We start from the raw sequence: 16,802 nt of genomic DNA on the forward strand, positions 1-16,802 counted from the left end.
AGAAGCCACTGAGAACAAAGCTGACATCGAGTTAAAAGACCAGCAGAAGCAACACCGTCGGAATGACTCCGCGACAAAGAGCACCCATGATGCTCTGCGCGGTAAAGCGATATCGATTCACAGTACCTCTTAGAAAATAAATAAATACAAAAACCTTCAAGTAAACAACGATGTAAATAGAAACTTGTTTGTGTATGTGGGGGGGTGGGGGCCACTGTGCGAGGCTCTCGTCGCTGTCACCTGAGATCTAGGACCATTGTTTTGGTGTCTTTCACCACAACGTGCTTACAGATCTGCCGGAGAGAGAGAGAGAGAGAGAGAGAGAGAGAGAGAGAGAGAATCAGATGTGACAAAGAGGACAGTGGCCCGTTAGGTGACAGGATGGCAGCCTGGCCACTCACGCTGAACAGCGGGGGGTCCTTCGAGTGAGGGTGGAAGCCCTTCATCCTGCAGTTCCCCACCTCTGCCATTCCAGGGCTGGTCAGCCTGAAGACTCCGGTGCTGATTCAAAACGAAAGGGGGAGCAGTAACCCCATTTGAAGATCCACTCTATCCAGCCGCGACAATTCACAAGTACAGAGTCATATTGCCGGGCTCTATATTTTACTGCAACGCAAATGTTTTTCTCTTTGCCTGTGCTGTTCTCTTAATAAAGGGAATTATAGGAATACCCAGGAATTATAGATGGAAACTACCCTTTTGTCTGACTTTGACATTTATAGCAATGCCATCAATTAACACCGTTCCTGTCAAATAAACCAATAAACAAGCAATATCATGTTTAGTGATTTGTGGAAATCAATAGAGATGTTCAATTCTGCTTCATATGCCCAATATTTCAACAGACACACACAGATCTGTCTTTGTGGGGGCCACTCATTCATTTCTGTGGGAAAAATGCTAATACTATGACAAACCTAACCTGTACCCAGCCCCAACCATAACCAAATCAACGAAAACATAAGAGCTGTTGCATTTTTAGTATTTTGATTGCAGTCACAAAAGGGGTATTCATCACATCGTGGGGACATTTGGACAAGGTAATGTATATCTGGACCACACACACACACACACACACACACACACACACACACACACACACACACACACACACACACACACACACACACACACACACACACACACACACAATCAAGCAATATCCACCGTTAACAGGCTGGAATTTTGCCTGCTAGAGCTGCTAACTAATTCTTGTGCCTGTAGATTCCATAGTTAAGGATGTACAGCTGGTCTTGATACAACAGATTGCCTTTTCAAGGACAAACAGGCCCAGATGGGACATTGTTCAGATAGCTTGAATTAGATTTTTGTGTTCAACTGTTTCAATATGTCACACATCTTTAGTTTATGATGACAAACAAAGGCACTTATGTTCGCTACGTCATCGGCCGGCCCACGCAGTTACCTTCATGGTCATACTGATCAGCCTCTCTGCCTCCTTCCGAACAGAGTCCATACCGGCTGCGTGTGGAGGAGTGTGACGGGCACAGTATGAACTTACTCGTTGTGCTTGGGAGCACAGACTATGGCAATGGCCTCCGGGAGCATCAGCTGGTACGAGCAGTGTGTGTGAAGATCCACGCTGGAGAGGAATGCCGTCTGTGTCGGGTGTGTCTGTTAATAAAAGGTAGTTTGTAAACAAGGGCCCAAGGACCTGTAGGGCTGGACCCTAGATTAAACCCCTGATGTGTTGGGGCACCAGAGGCCCCGTAAATGTATGTTGAAATTTGCTCAAAAAGGTGAAGATGGCTGCCGGAGTAAATAGTCTAAAAGAAGACATCCAGGCAAACAGTGGCTCTCCACAGCACTGCCTAAAAGGAAAAGGGCTGTGCTTTCCATCCATTATTACCCAAAACTGAAACGGGCTACGCTGAAGTCAACTGGGTGGTGCCCACCGACCTGCATGCAAAGGCCACGGGGAAACGACGACAGACGGGGTCACTCACGTGGATCCAGCCCAGCGTCAGCAGCCCGTGTTGGTCCTGGAAGCTGAAGAGCTCCTCCACGTTCTCCATGTCGCAGTAGTCTGGGCCGGCGGTTTGCTTGGGAATGATCACGTGGGTGAGGACGAACTCATTGTGGGTCTGAAAAGGCAATGTTTTTGCACTTTGGTGTAAAGCTAAACCACTCCTCTACTGACTCACTCCCCAGACACAGAAATAAAACCTCCCTTAGTCTTGGGCCAAGTCTTATTGATACACCATATTTACCACCATTGCTATCATTATTTCAAACAAGACATGTCTCTGTAAAAACTGTTGTATTCCATCCTTCTAAATTCACCATAACTAAATCTTCTCGTAAACCATGACTGTTCCGTGAATTTATCCCAAAGAGGTCCAGGGTTGGAGGACGTCCTTCCGCATGTGACTGACATGTGACTAAGAGAGTCATTCCTTACTAGTCTTCCGCAGAGGACTCCGCACGTCTCGATTCCTCTGGCCGTGTTTCCATCCGCGAGCAGCAGAAACTTGTAAGTGAGATCTCGCGAGATCACCACCCGTCTCAAGCCATCCACTCTCTGGTCTGCAAGATATACACAGAAAATCGCACTTTAAGTAGACAGTTGGCTTATTACCTTGTTTTTTAATGTAAAGAAGCTACAACTTTATATTAAACTGCTACTCATGCAACCAACATCCTGCAGATTTATAGAATACAGTCCACGTCAGAAACTAGCCCGTTCTTGCAAGGCATTGTGGGATGCTGACTCACTCTGTACTGCACCCAGAGTTGAGGTTGGCTTGTTGATGGGGACGGCCTGCTTGCTGCGATTGGACCCGAGGCTGACGTGGTTCTTCGGCGTGCGGGACAGACACGTCCCGTCCGTCTGATCTTGCACTTTGAGGGCAGCCCCGTCCTTCCGGTTGGCCAACTCCTGGCGACGCAGCTGGTCCTCGAAGTAGCGGAACTGCTCGGACTCAATCTGCATCCTGCGCAGCTGGGCCACGCGCTGCCGCTCCTCCTCCAAGAGCGACAGCCTCTGCAGCTGCTGGTCGCAGACCTCTGCAGCCTGGCTCTGGGCGCAGACGTGCTATTAATGCGACGACGGAGAAAACAATATGCCAAAACCGCCATTTAGACATCCATTGACCTTCAGCCTCAAATCCCATTTACTGTACATTTTGATTTTTATCATTTCGTTTGTTACAGCAGGGAGGACACCTCAGGAAAATGAGAAAAAAAAATATCTGTTGAGTTCTATTGTTCCTATTCCTATATCCCACTTAGGGATTTAAGATGACATCAAATGTGTGGGGGTGTGACCGTGCCAAGCGTTGAATATATTTGGTGCATTGAAATGCTGTTAGTGCAAAATGAAAAGTGAAATCTTGGTTACTGCGAATTTAATAGCACCGGCTGTATCAGACAGCCGGTGGGCAACAGATATCTTGCGGATTGTGTGTGGACTTGAAACCAGGATATCTCCCCTTTCCAGCGCATGATAGGTAACCTTGACATTGAAACCAGAAAGGGCTGCAAGTCTGGAATGTCCTTATACGTTCCCACACCTACAACGGACGCATGGAGGGATTGCAGGATCTGGGTGCCCCACCGGTCACCACGACGACGCGGCCGCTCACCTGACTCTTCACGTACTCCATGTGTTCTCTGTTGTACTTCTCATGGAGAAGCTTCTTCAGCTGGTCTTTCCGTGGAAATGCCACGTCCTGCAGTTTCTGTGAATGTGAGGCAGATGCCGACAGAGCTGAGCAGGCCTGCTCTCTCCCACACACATCTCAGCTGCGCTCCTCACCCAAAACCGGGTCGTGCCGGTAGCAGCTTGGCTGAACGCATCGGGAAACCAACACTGTGCAATATTACAGAAATCGTTTATTTTTTCTTCGCATATACATCCTTCTTAGAGGCCTGTCCTCTCTGACGGGAAAGTAGGGGACAGAGTCACATCACTATGTCAGCGCTGGGTCATGCTTGTGCTTTGAGGACGTCAAGAGGTCAACCCGAATCCAGAGCGGGCCCCACTGGCACAGAACGCTCAATTTCGCAAGCAACCCCCAACCCACAGTGTGAACTAATTAGCGCACCGCTAATCGGATTTCCATTAGACTAAGAGGCCTGAGCCGGGGATGAGAGACCCACCTTCATGATGACCTGCTTCTCAGGAACACTGCACTGCTGGTAGTCCCGATGGCTGGGAAGCTTCTCCACAAACAGCCTGACAACGAGGAGCGTTTATCTAGTCAGGTAGGTGGCAAGTCGGCACCTTCCCCTCCGTGCGGTCGGCTGGCGCGGCGAATCTTACGTGATGAACTTGTTGTAGAGCACGAATGCGTTCTCCAGGCTCCCCTCCTCGAGGTAGACGGCGGCCATGCGCTCCATCTCCACACCGGAACGGAAGTACCGCCGCGGGGTGATGTCCTCGTTGATCTCGATGTTGCAGCCCATCTTGCTTAGGGCACGGACTCGCTCGGCCGCAGACAGCGTGACGTCGGTGTGATCCGGTTCCGCGGCCAGCTTCTTCTGCAAGGAAGAGATGGCATGGGGGGGGGGGGGGGGGGGGTCAAGTGTGATCCCATGCCAAGCCCCTACACATCTGCGGCACCCCCTGAACACCCCCCTTCCCTCTTTTTAAAAGCCCCCCTCAGCCCAGACACAGATTGACAAACAAACAGGCGTCTGTCTTTGGGGTTACCAAGGAGATAATAAGGATGGGGGAGCCGGGGGGGGGACGCCTTAGCGAGACAGGAAAGGACCCCGCTGAGGCGTCACTGGACATGGCAGCTTGGGATTCAACACAGAGAAGAAAACAGTACAGCCAGACAAAGAAGGTAGGAGCATCATGACAAGTAGGTTCTTCAGCTTCAGCGGGGCGTAAGTTTGGTGGATAGCCTCCACTGCATCCGGCCCATCCCGGGGGGGCTGGGGGGGGGGGGGGGGAGTGCAGCCTGAGATGGGAGGAGGGGGACTCACATCCGATCCCTCCACATGAGGAAACGGATGTGAATGACAGCCTCGTGCGTCTGGGAATGCTAATCAGGGTGACGGGGGGGGGGGGGTGTCTTCTGGCCACGTGCACATCATTTCTGGGGGGGGGGGGGGGGGCCTGAAATAGGGGGCTCACCAGAGAGCTGAAGCTGAAGCTCTGGTCCATGCTGGACTGCGGCACAGGGGGGTCCGACCTTCCGTCCATCTGTCATCTCCTACGATGGGGCAGTGCTGGGGGCCAGAGTTGTTGGGGGGGGGGGGGGGCAAAATAAATAAAAGAACCAATTACATCCCATAATAGCTAATGGCAGTAGGCTGTCGCCTTGGAAAGCAGCGGATTGATAAGCCCGTCAGGACTTTGGCTCCGCCGTACTTCGTTTTCATTTCAAGCAGACGCTGGCGGCAAATTGTGATGCTTTCATTCCGAGCCGCACAAAGCTGCAAGTGAGACGCACTGACAGGCATCATTATAACATCAGAGCCTCGCTTTAAAACCATTAACTGCACTGAATGCGCCCCGAACACAAGGGGACAGAAACAGGGGATGACAGTCTGAGCATGCTCTACACCTGTGCTGCCGTATCTTAGCTACTTTCTGATTTGCTGGATTATGATGTAAAATTAAATATTTGAAAACCCATTAAAAATAAAAATAAGGGCACATTCACATTACTGAATCACAGCCGTGAAGTTTAAAATCAAATCCAAGTTTTATGTAGTATACATCTAACGGCTCGCAAAGCAATTGTTTAAGGGTGATAAGGGTTTACGATAAGGGTTAAATATGCTGATATGAGCCGGATTAAAAAGTGCCACGGTTGCTATGACAGCTGGCAGATGGTAACCAAGCAGTAAAAGATGATGACTCATGGATTTCTACCTCACCAGATGAAAATGCTATGAAAGACAGCTGACAAAATTAAGACAGACGTGGTCAGTGCTGTAGTCAACATTTTCTTTTCCAGTCTATTTAATGAAACGCGGCAAGGGAAAAACAAAAAAAACATTTCCCTTCCATTGTACAAGATGGTAGCCTGAAACATTACCATAGCAACTGTTGTTAGGAAGATAAAGAAATCATTTATAGAGAACCTGTAGCATAGGCGTCATTAATAATTAACGAAAACAAACACGTGTGAGCTGTTTGCTGGGAACCTTTGTTTTTTTTTTATGATGACTTATTTGATGAGTAGAATGCAGGGACTCCTACAGGCCTAATTTACATTTCCCGTTGAAGGGCGTCGTCAACGGCGCTCCAAACACTAAGCCAGTAGACGATACACAAGGTGTTTCCCAACACTAGCTCTGAAATCTGGTCTCAGGATTTCACCTCCGGTCACAACGAACATTTGAAGCCCCCCCACCTCTGCCTTTGTCGTAAGAGAAACTGATTCACAGCCACCCAGGGGTCTCAGAAGCTTTTTGCATGTGGGGGGGGGGGGGCACACACACACTGGCATAAAACTAATATTTCATGTTAAGTGGGGGGGGGGGTCCAAATGAATAATTATGAAATGGCGGCAACACCCATACCCAGAGTTCACAAACTCAGCAGGGATCACTAACTCGACACAGATACAACATAAACCTATTTAGAGAGTATCAACAGCCACACGCTACCAAAGAGTGAGATGCGTGTGTTCGGTAACCCTGTGACCAGTGCGGCTTCTGCCTTTACAGAGATGTCATTTTGATAAGGATGCATGTCAAAATGCAGACGTTTCCCCCTTTTTTTTCGGATGGCTTGGCATCGCAGTCGAGCAGAACGTGCAACGAAGCCGTCAAGTTTGACTTAAAGCACTCAACGAACGTACTCGCTGCAGAATCCAGTTTGCTGTTCCACCCTCATTCCACCTGTAGCCGGGACTCATGTGTGTGCAGGAAATAATGATCTTAAAAGCTGTAAAGTCGGCTTCCAAAGACAGCCCACATCGACCGAATCCTAATGATTTAACCCTGAACCCCGAGCCAATTAACTTCCACCGACACTGGCACAGAAGAACGATCGCAAATTCTGAGCCATAAATATATACATATATACATTAATATATATGCGAATCGGACTACAGCTGGTCATGTTAGGGAGGTTAAATTATTATGTACAGATATTCATTTGAACATTCATTTTAATTTGCTGGCATTTACTTCCCACATTTCGCAACAGTTCAGCGTTCATTATAAAGCGCACTTTGCGTGTCATAACCAGACACAGGAGACGTAAAAGGTTCAGACTTGCTCTTGATAATTCCCTTGACCTAAAGGCGTATGTGTGCACGTCTGTGTGCAAATACATTAGTAAGCCTTTTAAGAAACTGCCTTCAGGCTGATTTAAGTAACTCGCGCGCTAAAAGCATGCTGTGGGGAGAGGCTGGCCGGAATCGCCAAGAAGCGTGGAGTCTTCGGTTTAACGACATAAGATTAAACATTAATCTGCTTTTCAAGTATATAGAAAGAAAGCAGCACGACAGACAGGCTGATAAATCCAACAATAAACGTTTATCTAAGGCACAGTCACGGTGACCCTGCAGCCTACATAAATCCACAGAACATTCGACTGGGGACTTTAAGAGGACAGTTCTCTTTCACAGCTCCAACATACACTGTCACACAATAAAGGCAATTCGGGCAAGGGTGCCGGTTTGCTTTCAACAAAGGCAGGGACCAAATCAGCCCCGAACCCCCCCCCCCCACGATACTCCCACAATAATTATAAGCACATGTCCATGCCCAAATGTACACCCGTGAGTTCAGGGACACCCATCTACTGAAAATGCATGTCTTCAGATGGGGAAAACACAGAGGAAACCAAAACAGCAAGCAAATCACACACACACACACACACACACACACACACACACACACACACACACACACACACACAAAGCCTTGAATTAGGAATAACAGCATAGCTTAACTTATAGGTGACACCTGTACAGCCATATGTTCGCAACCTGCTGTCTGCCTCCCTTGTACATCTCGTTAGATGAAAGCAACTGGTAAATAACAGTTCATGTAGGAATCAAAGCAGGAATGTGGGAACCACGAGGCGGGGGGGTAAGGAAACCTGCAGCCAGAGGGTCAAAACTCCCCAAGGAAGCAGCACACCACCCAATACGCACAGATCCCATTACGGACGGCAGAGCCGGCAGTGTGTACAGAGGGTGGGACACACTGACTCACTGCGCACTACCTCCAGTGACACCAAGGCATTTCTTATTTCCATTCTTGGAGTAGTTAGTGAGACATTTAAAGTGTCCTTGAGCCCCGCCCACGTGCCCACCCCCTGTCACAATGGATGGAACCTGAAGTAGTGAACCATAGTACCAGAACTAGTATTTCTGGACTGGTAATATTCATTCATTAATTACGGTTAGTATATACCACACATATAGTATATACCATAGCCTTCCAACACATTTTGCTTTATTATCAAGAAAAGTCAGATTCTTTTCTGTGACTATAATGAAATAAACGTGACGCAACCCCCAACAGCCCATGTATTACAGGTTTGACAAATCTGGTTTAGCAGAAAAGGGATTAGAGTCGCGGGCACACACACCATGACAGGAAAAGTAAAGATGTCCATACACATTAGCAGCCAGTTAGCAGTATGCTGGGTGTATCAGTCAGCAAAGAGCAGTTCTCAGCAGGCCTAATTTTACTTTCGCACTTCCCTTAGGCAAATAATAACTGGCACAAAAGTCACCTGAATGATACGCCACAGATCACGGAAGAACGACCACATGGCTGAAAGGAGCCCTGAAACATAACCAAGTGACTGGTCACCTGACCCGGCCCCGGAACACTTCGAAGACGTGGTTTTAGTGCGCTTGTGACCGTATGGCTCACTAACACAAAGAGGGGGGAAATACAACTGCGTTCTTCGCAAACTTCGGGTGTAGCATTGCAAAAAGTTACTAGCCACCCCCCGTCCTTAGTACAAAAAACCTAACACCTCAGCGCCAACATCCATGCATCACACCTGCGACTGAAAGAAATAAAGTGTTTTATATATTACGTCGTACTTCGCTGTAATATAAATTGAGGTTGATCTGCTGCCATTTCATTAGTCATGACACATACTACGATTCTGTTATCCTCCGTACAACGTCGCGAAATCTACAATTAAATTTTAAACCCTATATATGCGCGGCAGCACCAAAATTAAGCATGGGGAAAGCATTTGCAGAAATCAGTTAACCACTAAAGTATCGCTTTCATTCATATAGGGATCTGATACCATATTCAGAAAAAAAATCGAATCACATGCAGTCCCATTATTAGCCTACAATGTACTACACTGAAATTTCTACTAAAATCTTAACACTCGACAAATCTTTTTTAGTTCTAATACTTCATCAAATAGGAATAAAGGTATGGGTTATATTATTTAGTTAAAGGGAGTTTCACTTCCTGCTTAAGTGAGAAACACATGATTCCTGTAGGGTATAATAAGCATCTAACACCTGCTACAGGGTTCACTCTCATCATAATCATCTAAAAACGCGAGTCGCCGATCACTGTTACACATATAGAAAACTGCGATCGTAATCACGAATTCAGCGGTTACATCTGAACACGCCGATTGACTGAAATCGATGAGGTTGGATAATCCTACACATTCCGACATATACATCGTGCGCAATGAGAAGGGCTACAACAGAAAGCCCATCAAAGGCGCCGTCCTATCAAACAATGATACGACCATATCTGTACACAAGAAAAGACGATTTCCCATGATTGTACATACAAAAACATTAAAATACCCACTGCATCACGCACACATTAATTCGCGGGTTTGGGGTTTTCGAAAAAAAATCGCGAATACTCACGATTATCCAGTGTTACCATGATAACCAGCTTTACTTGGCATAAAATAAAGCAAAAAAGCTTACCAGCTATTCACCTGTGTGCACAGTCTGTCCCATGCTTCGCATCACTACCATCACATGCAGCACATGCTGGAAAAAAGAAGCTCGCCACAATAAAAGGCACTATTCCAGCTCTCGCGCGTCGACTTTTTTTAAAAAGGAAAAAAACATAAAAAACTTTTGTACTTTATAAAAGCATTGTCCAAAAATCGAGAAGGCAAAAAAAAAAAAAACAACCAGACAACGAAACTTTAGTCACCGGTGATAAAATGGCTGAAAGCTGTCCCTCAAGCCCAGTGTCCTATAAGAAAAAGAGACATAACTGGCGATGCCTCCCAATGAAATCAGCGCAGCGGCAGCGGTTTCTTCACAGAGGGATGTGTCAAAAGGGGGAAGGGATGCAAACCCACTGCTTTTCTACTCCGCAAAACAACGCGCTACCCTTTCAAATCCATCACGGCCAGCTACCCAAACGAAACGGAGGGTGCGTAGGAGTAACATGGTTTCGTCTATGTTTTAGCGCCTCACATATTACGGTAACAGATTAACATGATCTTCGACATCTAGAAATAGTCTATCATTTGGAACTCATAGTGTCCATAGCAATTAATTTACAGAACATTAGTATTGTTTTAGCCGAACATGATTTAATAATAATAACGCAATTTCTATTATACGATGGAAAAAAATAAAGCATGTAAAACTGACCAACCACGACAACGTTTATGTATGTATTTATTATTGTTATTATAATAATTATCATTATTGTTATTATTATTATTATATGACGCTGTTGTATAATCAAATGAATATTCAAGTGGCTTTCAACGCGGCTTCCAAACAAACACTAGAGGGCGATCAATACATCCATTATATATCGTGTCGTTATAGTAACAATTGTTATAGTACCTATTGTAATGCTTGCATTAAGATAATGCAATATTTGTTCGTAACAACGACCTTAACCCTTCATACGTTTTAGAATGGATCACGTCGATTATATATTTGCTTTAACTACTAGGCCAAATGTGTGGCCTGTATGAAAGTAAGTGATTCAAAAACTACATGTAAAAATATTTAAAGATCTCGAAATATCAGGGCAGACGAGTCCGACTAGCTATGCACACCTGTGTGATCTCCAGGGGTAACTGCAGAAGAGGTAAAACATTCAAGTATCTTTCCCTGGGTGGCTGTAGGGCATCCGAGCTCCTGAACACCACAAATGTGGTAAGCAGCACCTTGGGAGACCTTGTCTCCGATAACGCACTTTACATCTTTACAATGAGCTGCAATTCAGCTCCTGTCGCTTCTGTTCCCAAATGCCACGCATAGGAATACCTCACCGCAAAGTACTCGAGAACATAATTCTTCAATCTTCTAACCGCTTATGTTGAGCAGGGCGGTAGGTGAAAGTAATACCTCTCAGGAAAATTAGAGGTAAGTAGGTCTTCAGAGAACCATGGAGAGAATGACGCGTGGAGCTTATTGGCACAGGAGTACTTCGCAGGAAACACAGCAGCTGCACTGCGCAAGAAACCACAGCTATTAAAACTAGCTGGTGCGTAAACATGACTGGACTGCTGTGCCCTACGAAAGCCATAACACAGTAAATCGAAATCGGGTGTCTTAGGTTCTATCTTTATATGTAAATTACAGTAACTACAAAATCCACGCTACAGCAAAGGCAAAATACCCTTTTTCTCAGAGTCGGTGTCAGCAAAGTTACTGTGTTTCAGACGTGTAGGGCAGTGCTGCTCACATGAAATATGGCTGCCTATGGTTGGGCTCTTCAAATCAGGACCTCGAATCCAAATCCAGGCCTTGTTTTCAGTTATACCATATTCTTAATTTAATACTTACTGATTCTGATTGGCCAGAGGCTTCACATCTGGTTCCCGGGCAAAGGAAGGCTGGAAAATGACATGTGCTCAGACCGGTACGAGTGTATTTTGGTTTTTACATTGGGGGGGGGGGGGGGGCAGCGTGTGATTCAGTGGGCTAAGCCTGTATGCCTGTAATCACAAGGTTGCCGGTTCAAACCCAACCTCAGCACATCCATGGGTAACCCCCAGCTCCCTGGGCACTGCTACAGGTGGCAGCCCTTCACAGACACCTTACTCTACAAAGAGGAAGTATTGATTATTATTATTTACAGTGGTAGAATACCATAAGGGCCCATTTTTGTAACACATTCTAGGAGTATACACATCTCGGCATGACCATATTGAGCAGCTATTCTTCCTATCTTGGGGCAGGGTGGAGTGGGGTTAGGGTTTATTCCCGATACTCTTTCGTAAGAACACAAATACAAACATACCCTTGAAACATTTCCAGTTCCATCCGGTGTGGTCTGGGCTGCACATGGAGACACAGCACTGTAATAAGTGCTGCTTTTTAGTGCGTCAAAGCCAGATGTCATCCCATCTCCGCTTTTAAATAACTAGAGGAAATGACACACAAGGGCGTTTGAAGTCACAGTTGTGGAAAACAGACGGGAAAAAAAGAGACGGCTCTCTGGCAAAACGGATCTGCATTATCCCCTCAAATGTGTGTATGAAGAAAAACAGAAAGTAAAATAACCAGTTTGTGTAGCTGCTGCGTCTTTTGTCACCTACCACCATTTTGTCCTTCTGAAACACCACTTACTTTCCCCCCAATCAGCAAGACATTTAATGTGGGCTGCGATATATCCCATTACCTAAACATTATGCCTGTATCAAATGCATGAAAACAATTCTAGTTGTCACGTTTCTGCAAAGCTGATATATTTCCCAAGGATTTTCCATGTACATCAGCAAAGGCTTGTCCAGTGGAAAGTCCTGTTGAAAACTGGGATATAGTGCATTTGAACACCAGCCTCACAAACATACTGCAGGATACTAGAGTACATGGCAAAACATGCAATCCCCACACACAAATAACTGCATACAAATTATTAGAGTGGTATATGTATTTCATACACACACATATATTTTTGTCTCCCTCTATAGGATAACCCTCCTGTGACTCATCGAAATATCACCCAGGACTATACTGTCGTCCAGAAATCATTCACGTTCATTTTAAAATTTAGTAACCTAGACTATCTACGGAAGCAGCAGTGTGCAGTAACGCGATGGACACTTACAGAGTGCATGTCGGTGATTTGAGTCCTTCATGTCTCAGTTCAAATTTCTCTTGCATCGTCTGTCAGACTCAGAGACAACGATAACCTCGCCATCCTGATATGCACACGGTTGCCAACTTCGGTCAGCTGGCTGGAGTGAGACTTTCAATACGAGACAAGTCTGCACACACATGCATACGCATATAACAGCTTTATCAAATAGTGTGTAGAGTTCGCAAACTGTCCCAGCTCTTTTGACGTAGCTAATTTTAGTTTATATCGGAATAATACGGATTTGCCGTGAGATTTCTTGCATGAGCGTGAGAGGCTGGAAGCGTGACTATCACGCTAGATGCAACGATGACCTCATTCCACGGTGCAGCCTTACCTGGCGCGGATGGATGCCGCCTGCGTCACTTCCGGCTTACCTTCCCGATATTGCGTCGCCTAGAGGCTGGTGGCCACATGTTGGGCAGATGGTACCTGGTTAAACATACCTTTGCAGAAGATAAGCTTCATTCAGTCGCTGCTGATCGGAAACCGTTTGGCGGACTGACTAGCGTGCAGTTAATTTACAGCTGCTCGCAGCGGGACGAAATAAGAAAGGCACATAGCTAGTGAACGGACAACCGACCCTGACCAGAGGAAGAGCTGCAGAGATATGGGTGTTTTGTACTCAGAGGTACGGAGTTATATTAATGATTTAATAGGATAGTTAGACAAAACGTACGTACTTTGCTGTGATTACGGGGTTTCCCTACAATATAACTATAGGCACCTATCCAAATTAACTAGGCCTGTATTCAAAACACATTTCAGTACGACTTGATATTGTTCAGATTATTTTGTCGTACTGCGACAACGTTAAAAGTAATTGATTCCGTTTAAAGATGTTGGCAACACATTATTGAATTAGGTTATATCAGGAATGGTCACCAGCTTTCACTCATTAAGAAAAGCTAATTAAAACTGAAATTAATTAAAAATAAAATTTAAACTATTTTTGAAAGCTAGCGCTGAGCATCTGTGGCCAATTAGCCATACACAAATGATTATATTACCTAATTTTACTATAATGTACAGTCATGTTGTTGTGACCCAAATGTACATAGTATTGTATTAGGAAAATGTAATTTAGAATAATTAAGACATATAGTGTTAGAATTTTTTGTGCAGACAGTATGTGGACATAGACATATCTGATAGTCACATGTGTAACCAGACTGGTTAGGCAGCTTTTAAAAAAACTCTTATCCTTCTTTTCTTTTGCTCATATCTGGAAATTTTTTTTTAAAAAGAGTTAAAAAATGTTTGCAGCCTATGCAAACATAAGGAAAATATCTCAGTGATATGATCTTTTTCTTATTATGTGATGGATTCTGTGTTATTCTTTGTCTTGTGCCCATAGCTTACGGGATAGGCTCTAAGCCAGTGCCCTACATAGAACAAGTGGGGATGGAAAATGGATGGATGGATATCTTTTTCGTTTTGGTGTGAAAATCGCATTTACTGACTATTTGCGTTTGTGTTGACTTCAGCCGATGTGCCAAGCTGCGTATGAGGATGACATCCATAGAGTTGCCCAACTGATGAACGCAGATCCCAGGAATTTAAATGTTCAAGATGACTTGTTTGGAGATACACCCATCATCGCTGCCTGCAAACGAGGAAATGTCAAGATGGTCAAATATCTTCTTGATCAAAATGCAGATGTGGAAATACGAAACAAGGTATGGCGCAAAAGGGCTGAATGTCTGATGTTTGAAATCAACACACTGTGCCTTTGAAACATACGAGTTGCATGAACTGTGTCATTAGTTGAGTGGGAGGTCTCTTGAATATACTATGAAGTAGTTTGGTTTGTGCTGGTATCAGAGATCTATGGTTAAAACCATGTCTACTTCTAGATAATGCGGAATGCAGGCCGATACTGGACGCTCATCTGTTTAGACTACAACATATCTGCTAAAAAACATTTACTGTAAATTTTATTGTTCTTTGTATGAAGCGCAAAACTAAGCTGACCATGGTGACCATGGTACCAAAAAGTAAGCCATATTTGTAACTGAAAATAAACACAGTGCTAACGTGTAATTGTGCACAATAGCTTGTCAGCATGATGGATGTTGTATGAGTTTTATGCTGATGCTGTTTTATTTAATGCAGTGTTCAATGTTATAGTGCATTTTAAGTAATAAACGTCCTGCTATGCCTCTGTTCTATCTGCAGAAGCAGAGGACATGTTTGCACTATGCTGCTCGGCACACATTTTCGTTCTTGGATTATTTGATAATTGTAATCCTGATGCCCGTCATGCTGATTGGATACCTCATAATGGTACGGACGCGTAACTGTTCTGCCTGTAATGTTTAAAAAAAGAAAAAAAAAACGTATAGTTTTTTATAAAAGGATGTAACATTAGAATACATGTAGCAAATGTGAATAGAAAATAATGGCTTCAGTGGTTTAAGGCAGTACATGTAAAGTCTGGGTGACCCAGGTTTCTGGGTGACAAAATCTGTGTGTAGGGTTTACCATTTGCTAGTGATGGCCAAATGAAGCTTCATGAACCGTTTGCTGTATTTCGTGACACCACTAGATGGAGCTCTTTATTCAAAAAAAGCATACCCAAATGCAAATCAAGAGCGCCATCTAGTTGGATCAAAACGTCATTTGGCTGTCACTACCATTTGCTAATACACAATAATCAAGATATGCAATTGGTAAAATATTTAGTTCAGTATCGTATGACATATAGCCTCCTTAAAACTGCTTTTAAACAGATGGAAAAGCGCAACAAGAATGCGACTCTGATGAAGGTGATTTTAAACACGAATGTGGACATTAATGGCGTAGATTGCGTAAGTATATCATTTTCATTTTACACAATATGGTTTGTGCGTCACCGTTGTACTCAAAGGTACACAAGGTGAAAAGAGAGCACATATTCTGCAGAATTTAGTACGGAAGCTAAAACGAGAATAAGGTATTTTGGCAACGTGCCCAAATTGTTGGCTTTTTTTGCACTTTGCAGAAAGGAAACACTGGACTTCATTATGCCTGTCAGAGAAAAAGTGACCGCCTTATTCCATTGTTACTGCAGAAAAATGCTGATCCTTCAATAAGAAACCAGGTAAGCTCATCAGTTTTTTTTCCCTCTCAAGTACAATACTGGAATACAATGTTTGTTAATGTCCACTGTCATCAAATAATTTTTATTTCAGGATAATGAGACTCCACTGGATATTGCCAAGAGACTGAAATTTATAAAGATTATACAAATGCTGAAAAAATCATATTGAATGATAAACATGCTATAAATCGGTAAGTCTGTCCTATCAAGCTGTCACGAAAAGCTCACATTTGCTGTTTGTGAACCACAGGGCGAACATTCCCTCTGATGTAGTCGTTAGTGGTTGCATTACCAAACCAGCTTTGTTTGTGATATTTTGCTTGGCATATGTCTTGGAAAAAGGCTTGTGTCACTGTTCTAAAGTTTTAACACCATTTTTTTGCCAACTGTTACACATGTCCAGTTGCTATCAGACAGCACATTATTTTGCAGTTTCTATGCCTTTCCTATTCAGTGAAAGCTTGAGAATGATCCACAGCTTATTTCAAATGTGTCAAATATGAAACTTTTTTTTTCTTTCCATGTGATATGCCTGCGACTGTGCCTATTCTGTATTCATGTAATGTTATGTGCAGGTGTCAAATTCAAAAAGGGGTTTATTTTCAACTTGTGACCAATGAAGTTAAAAAATAAAACTGAAACACTCAAGCCTTATCTGCAATGGCAGCATCTGGTAGCAGTTTAGTAATATTGTGGTACATAAATGTCCTGTGGCAGGAAGCAT

General features: G+C 44.3%; 3 protein-coding genes across 8 annotated transcripts in view; 1 reads left to right on the forward strand and 2 right to left on the reverse strand.

Moving 5' to 3' along the window:
- Positions 1-22: 22 nt before the first annotated feature.
- Positions 23-13,246, reverse strand: stambpl1 (STAM binding protein-like 1). 4 transcript variants are annotated; one of them, XM_048987973.1, is made up of 12 exons: positions 12,967-13,246; positions 12,157-12,279; positions 5,105-5,199; positions 4,286-4,503; positions 4,123-4,198; positions 3,606-3,701; positions 2,737-3,055; positions 2,423-2,547; positions 1,968-2,105; positions 1,523-1,635; positions 402-501; positions 23-293 (listed from the first exon to the last, which is right to left on the reverse strand). In XM_048987973.1, exons 3-12 carry the CDS (start codon positions 5,171-5,173, stop codon positions 237-239), a joined length of 1,311 nt encoding a protein of 436 aa, XP_048843930.1. In that variant the 5' UTR covers positions 5,174-5,199; positions 12,157-12,279; positions 12,967-13,246; the 3' UTR covers positions 23-236. The 4 variants fall into 4 exon arrangements, with proteins under 4 accessions (XP_048843930.1, XP_048843931.1, XP_048843929.1 ...); XM_048987974.1 differs by lacking the exon at positions 12,157-12,279; XM_048987972.1 differs by lacking the exons at positions 12,157-12,279; positions 12,967-13,246 and adding an exon at positions 9,864-9,904.
- Positions 13,247-13,405: 159 nt separating this feature from the next.
- ankrd22 (ankyrin repeat domain 22) lies at positions 13,406-16,745 on the forward strand. Its single transcript, XM_048987516.1, has 6 exons — positions 13,406-13,627; positions 14,484-14,675; positions 15,175-15,282; positions 15,729-15,806; positions 15,980-16,078; positions 16,170-16,745. The coding sequence occupies exons 1-6, from the start codon at positions 13,607-13,609 to the stop codon at positions 16,245-16,247; spliced, it is 576 nt and encodes a 191-aa protein (XP_048843473.1). The 5' UTR covers positions 13,406-13,606; the 3' UTR covers positions 16,248-16,745.
- Positions 15,014-16,802, reverse strand: part of a1cf (apobec1 complementation factor) — a 196,629-nt gene continuing 194,840 nt past the window's right edge. For all 3 annotated transcript variants that reach the window (XM_048987489.1, XM_048987490.1, XM_048987488.1), the window contains exon 11: positions 15,014-15,073. In XM_048987489.1, the coding sequence (XP_048843446.1) occupies positions 15,029-15,073 (45 nt within the window). In that variant the 3' untranslated portion in view covers positions 15,014-15,028. The remainder of the gene's footprint in view (positions 15,074-16,802) is intronic.

Source organism: Brienomyrus brachyistius, chromosome 20 (genome assembly GCF_023856365.1).
Source record: "Brienomyrus brachyistius isolate T26 chromosome 20, BBRACH_0.4, whole genome shotgun sequence".
Taxonomy (NCBI): domain Eukaryota; kingdom Metazoa; phylum Chordata; class Actinopteri; order Osteoglossiformes; family Mormyridae; genus Brienomyrus; species Brienomyrus brachyistius.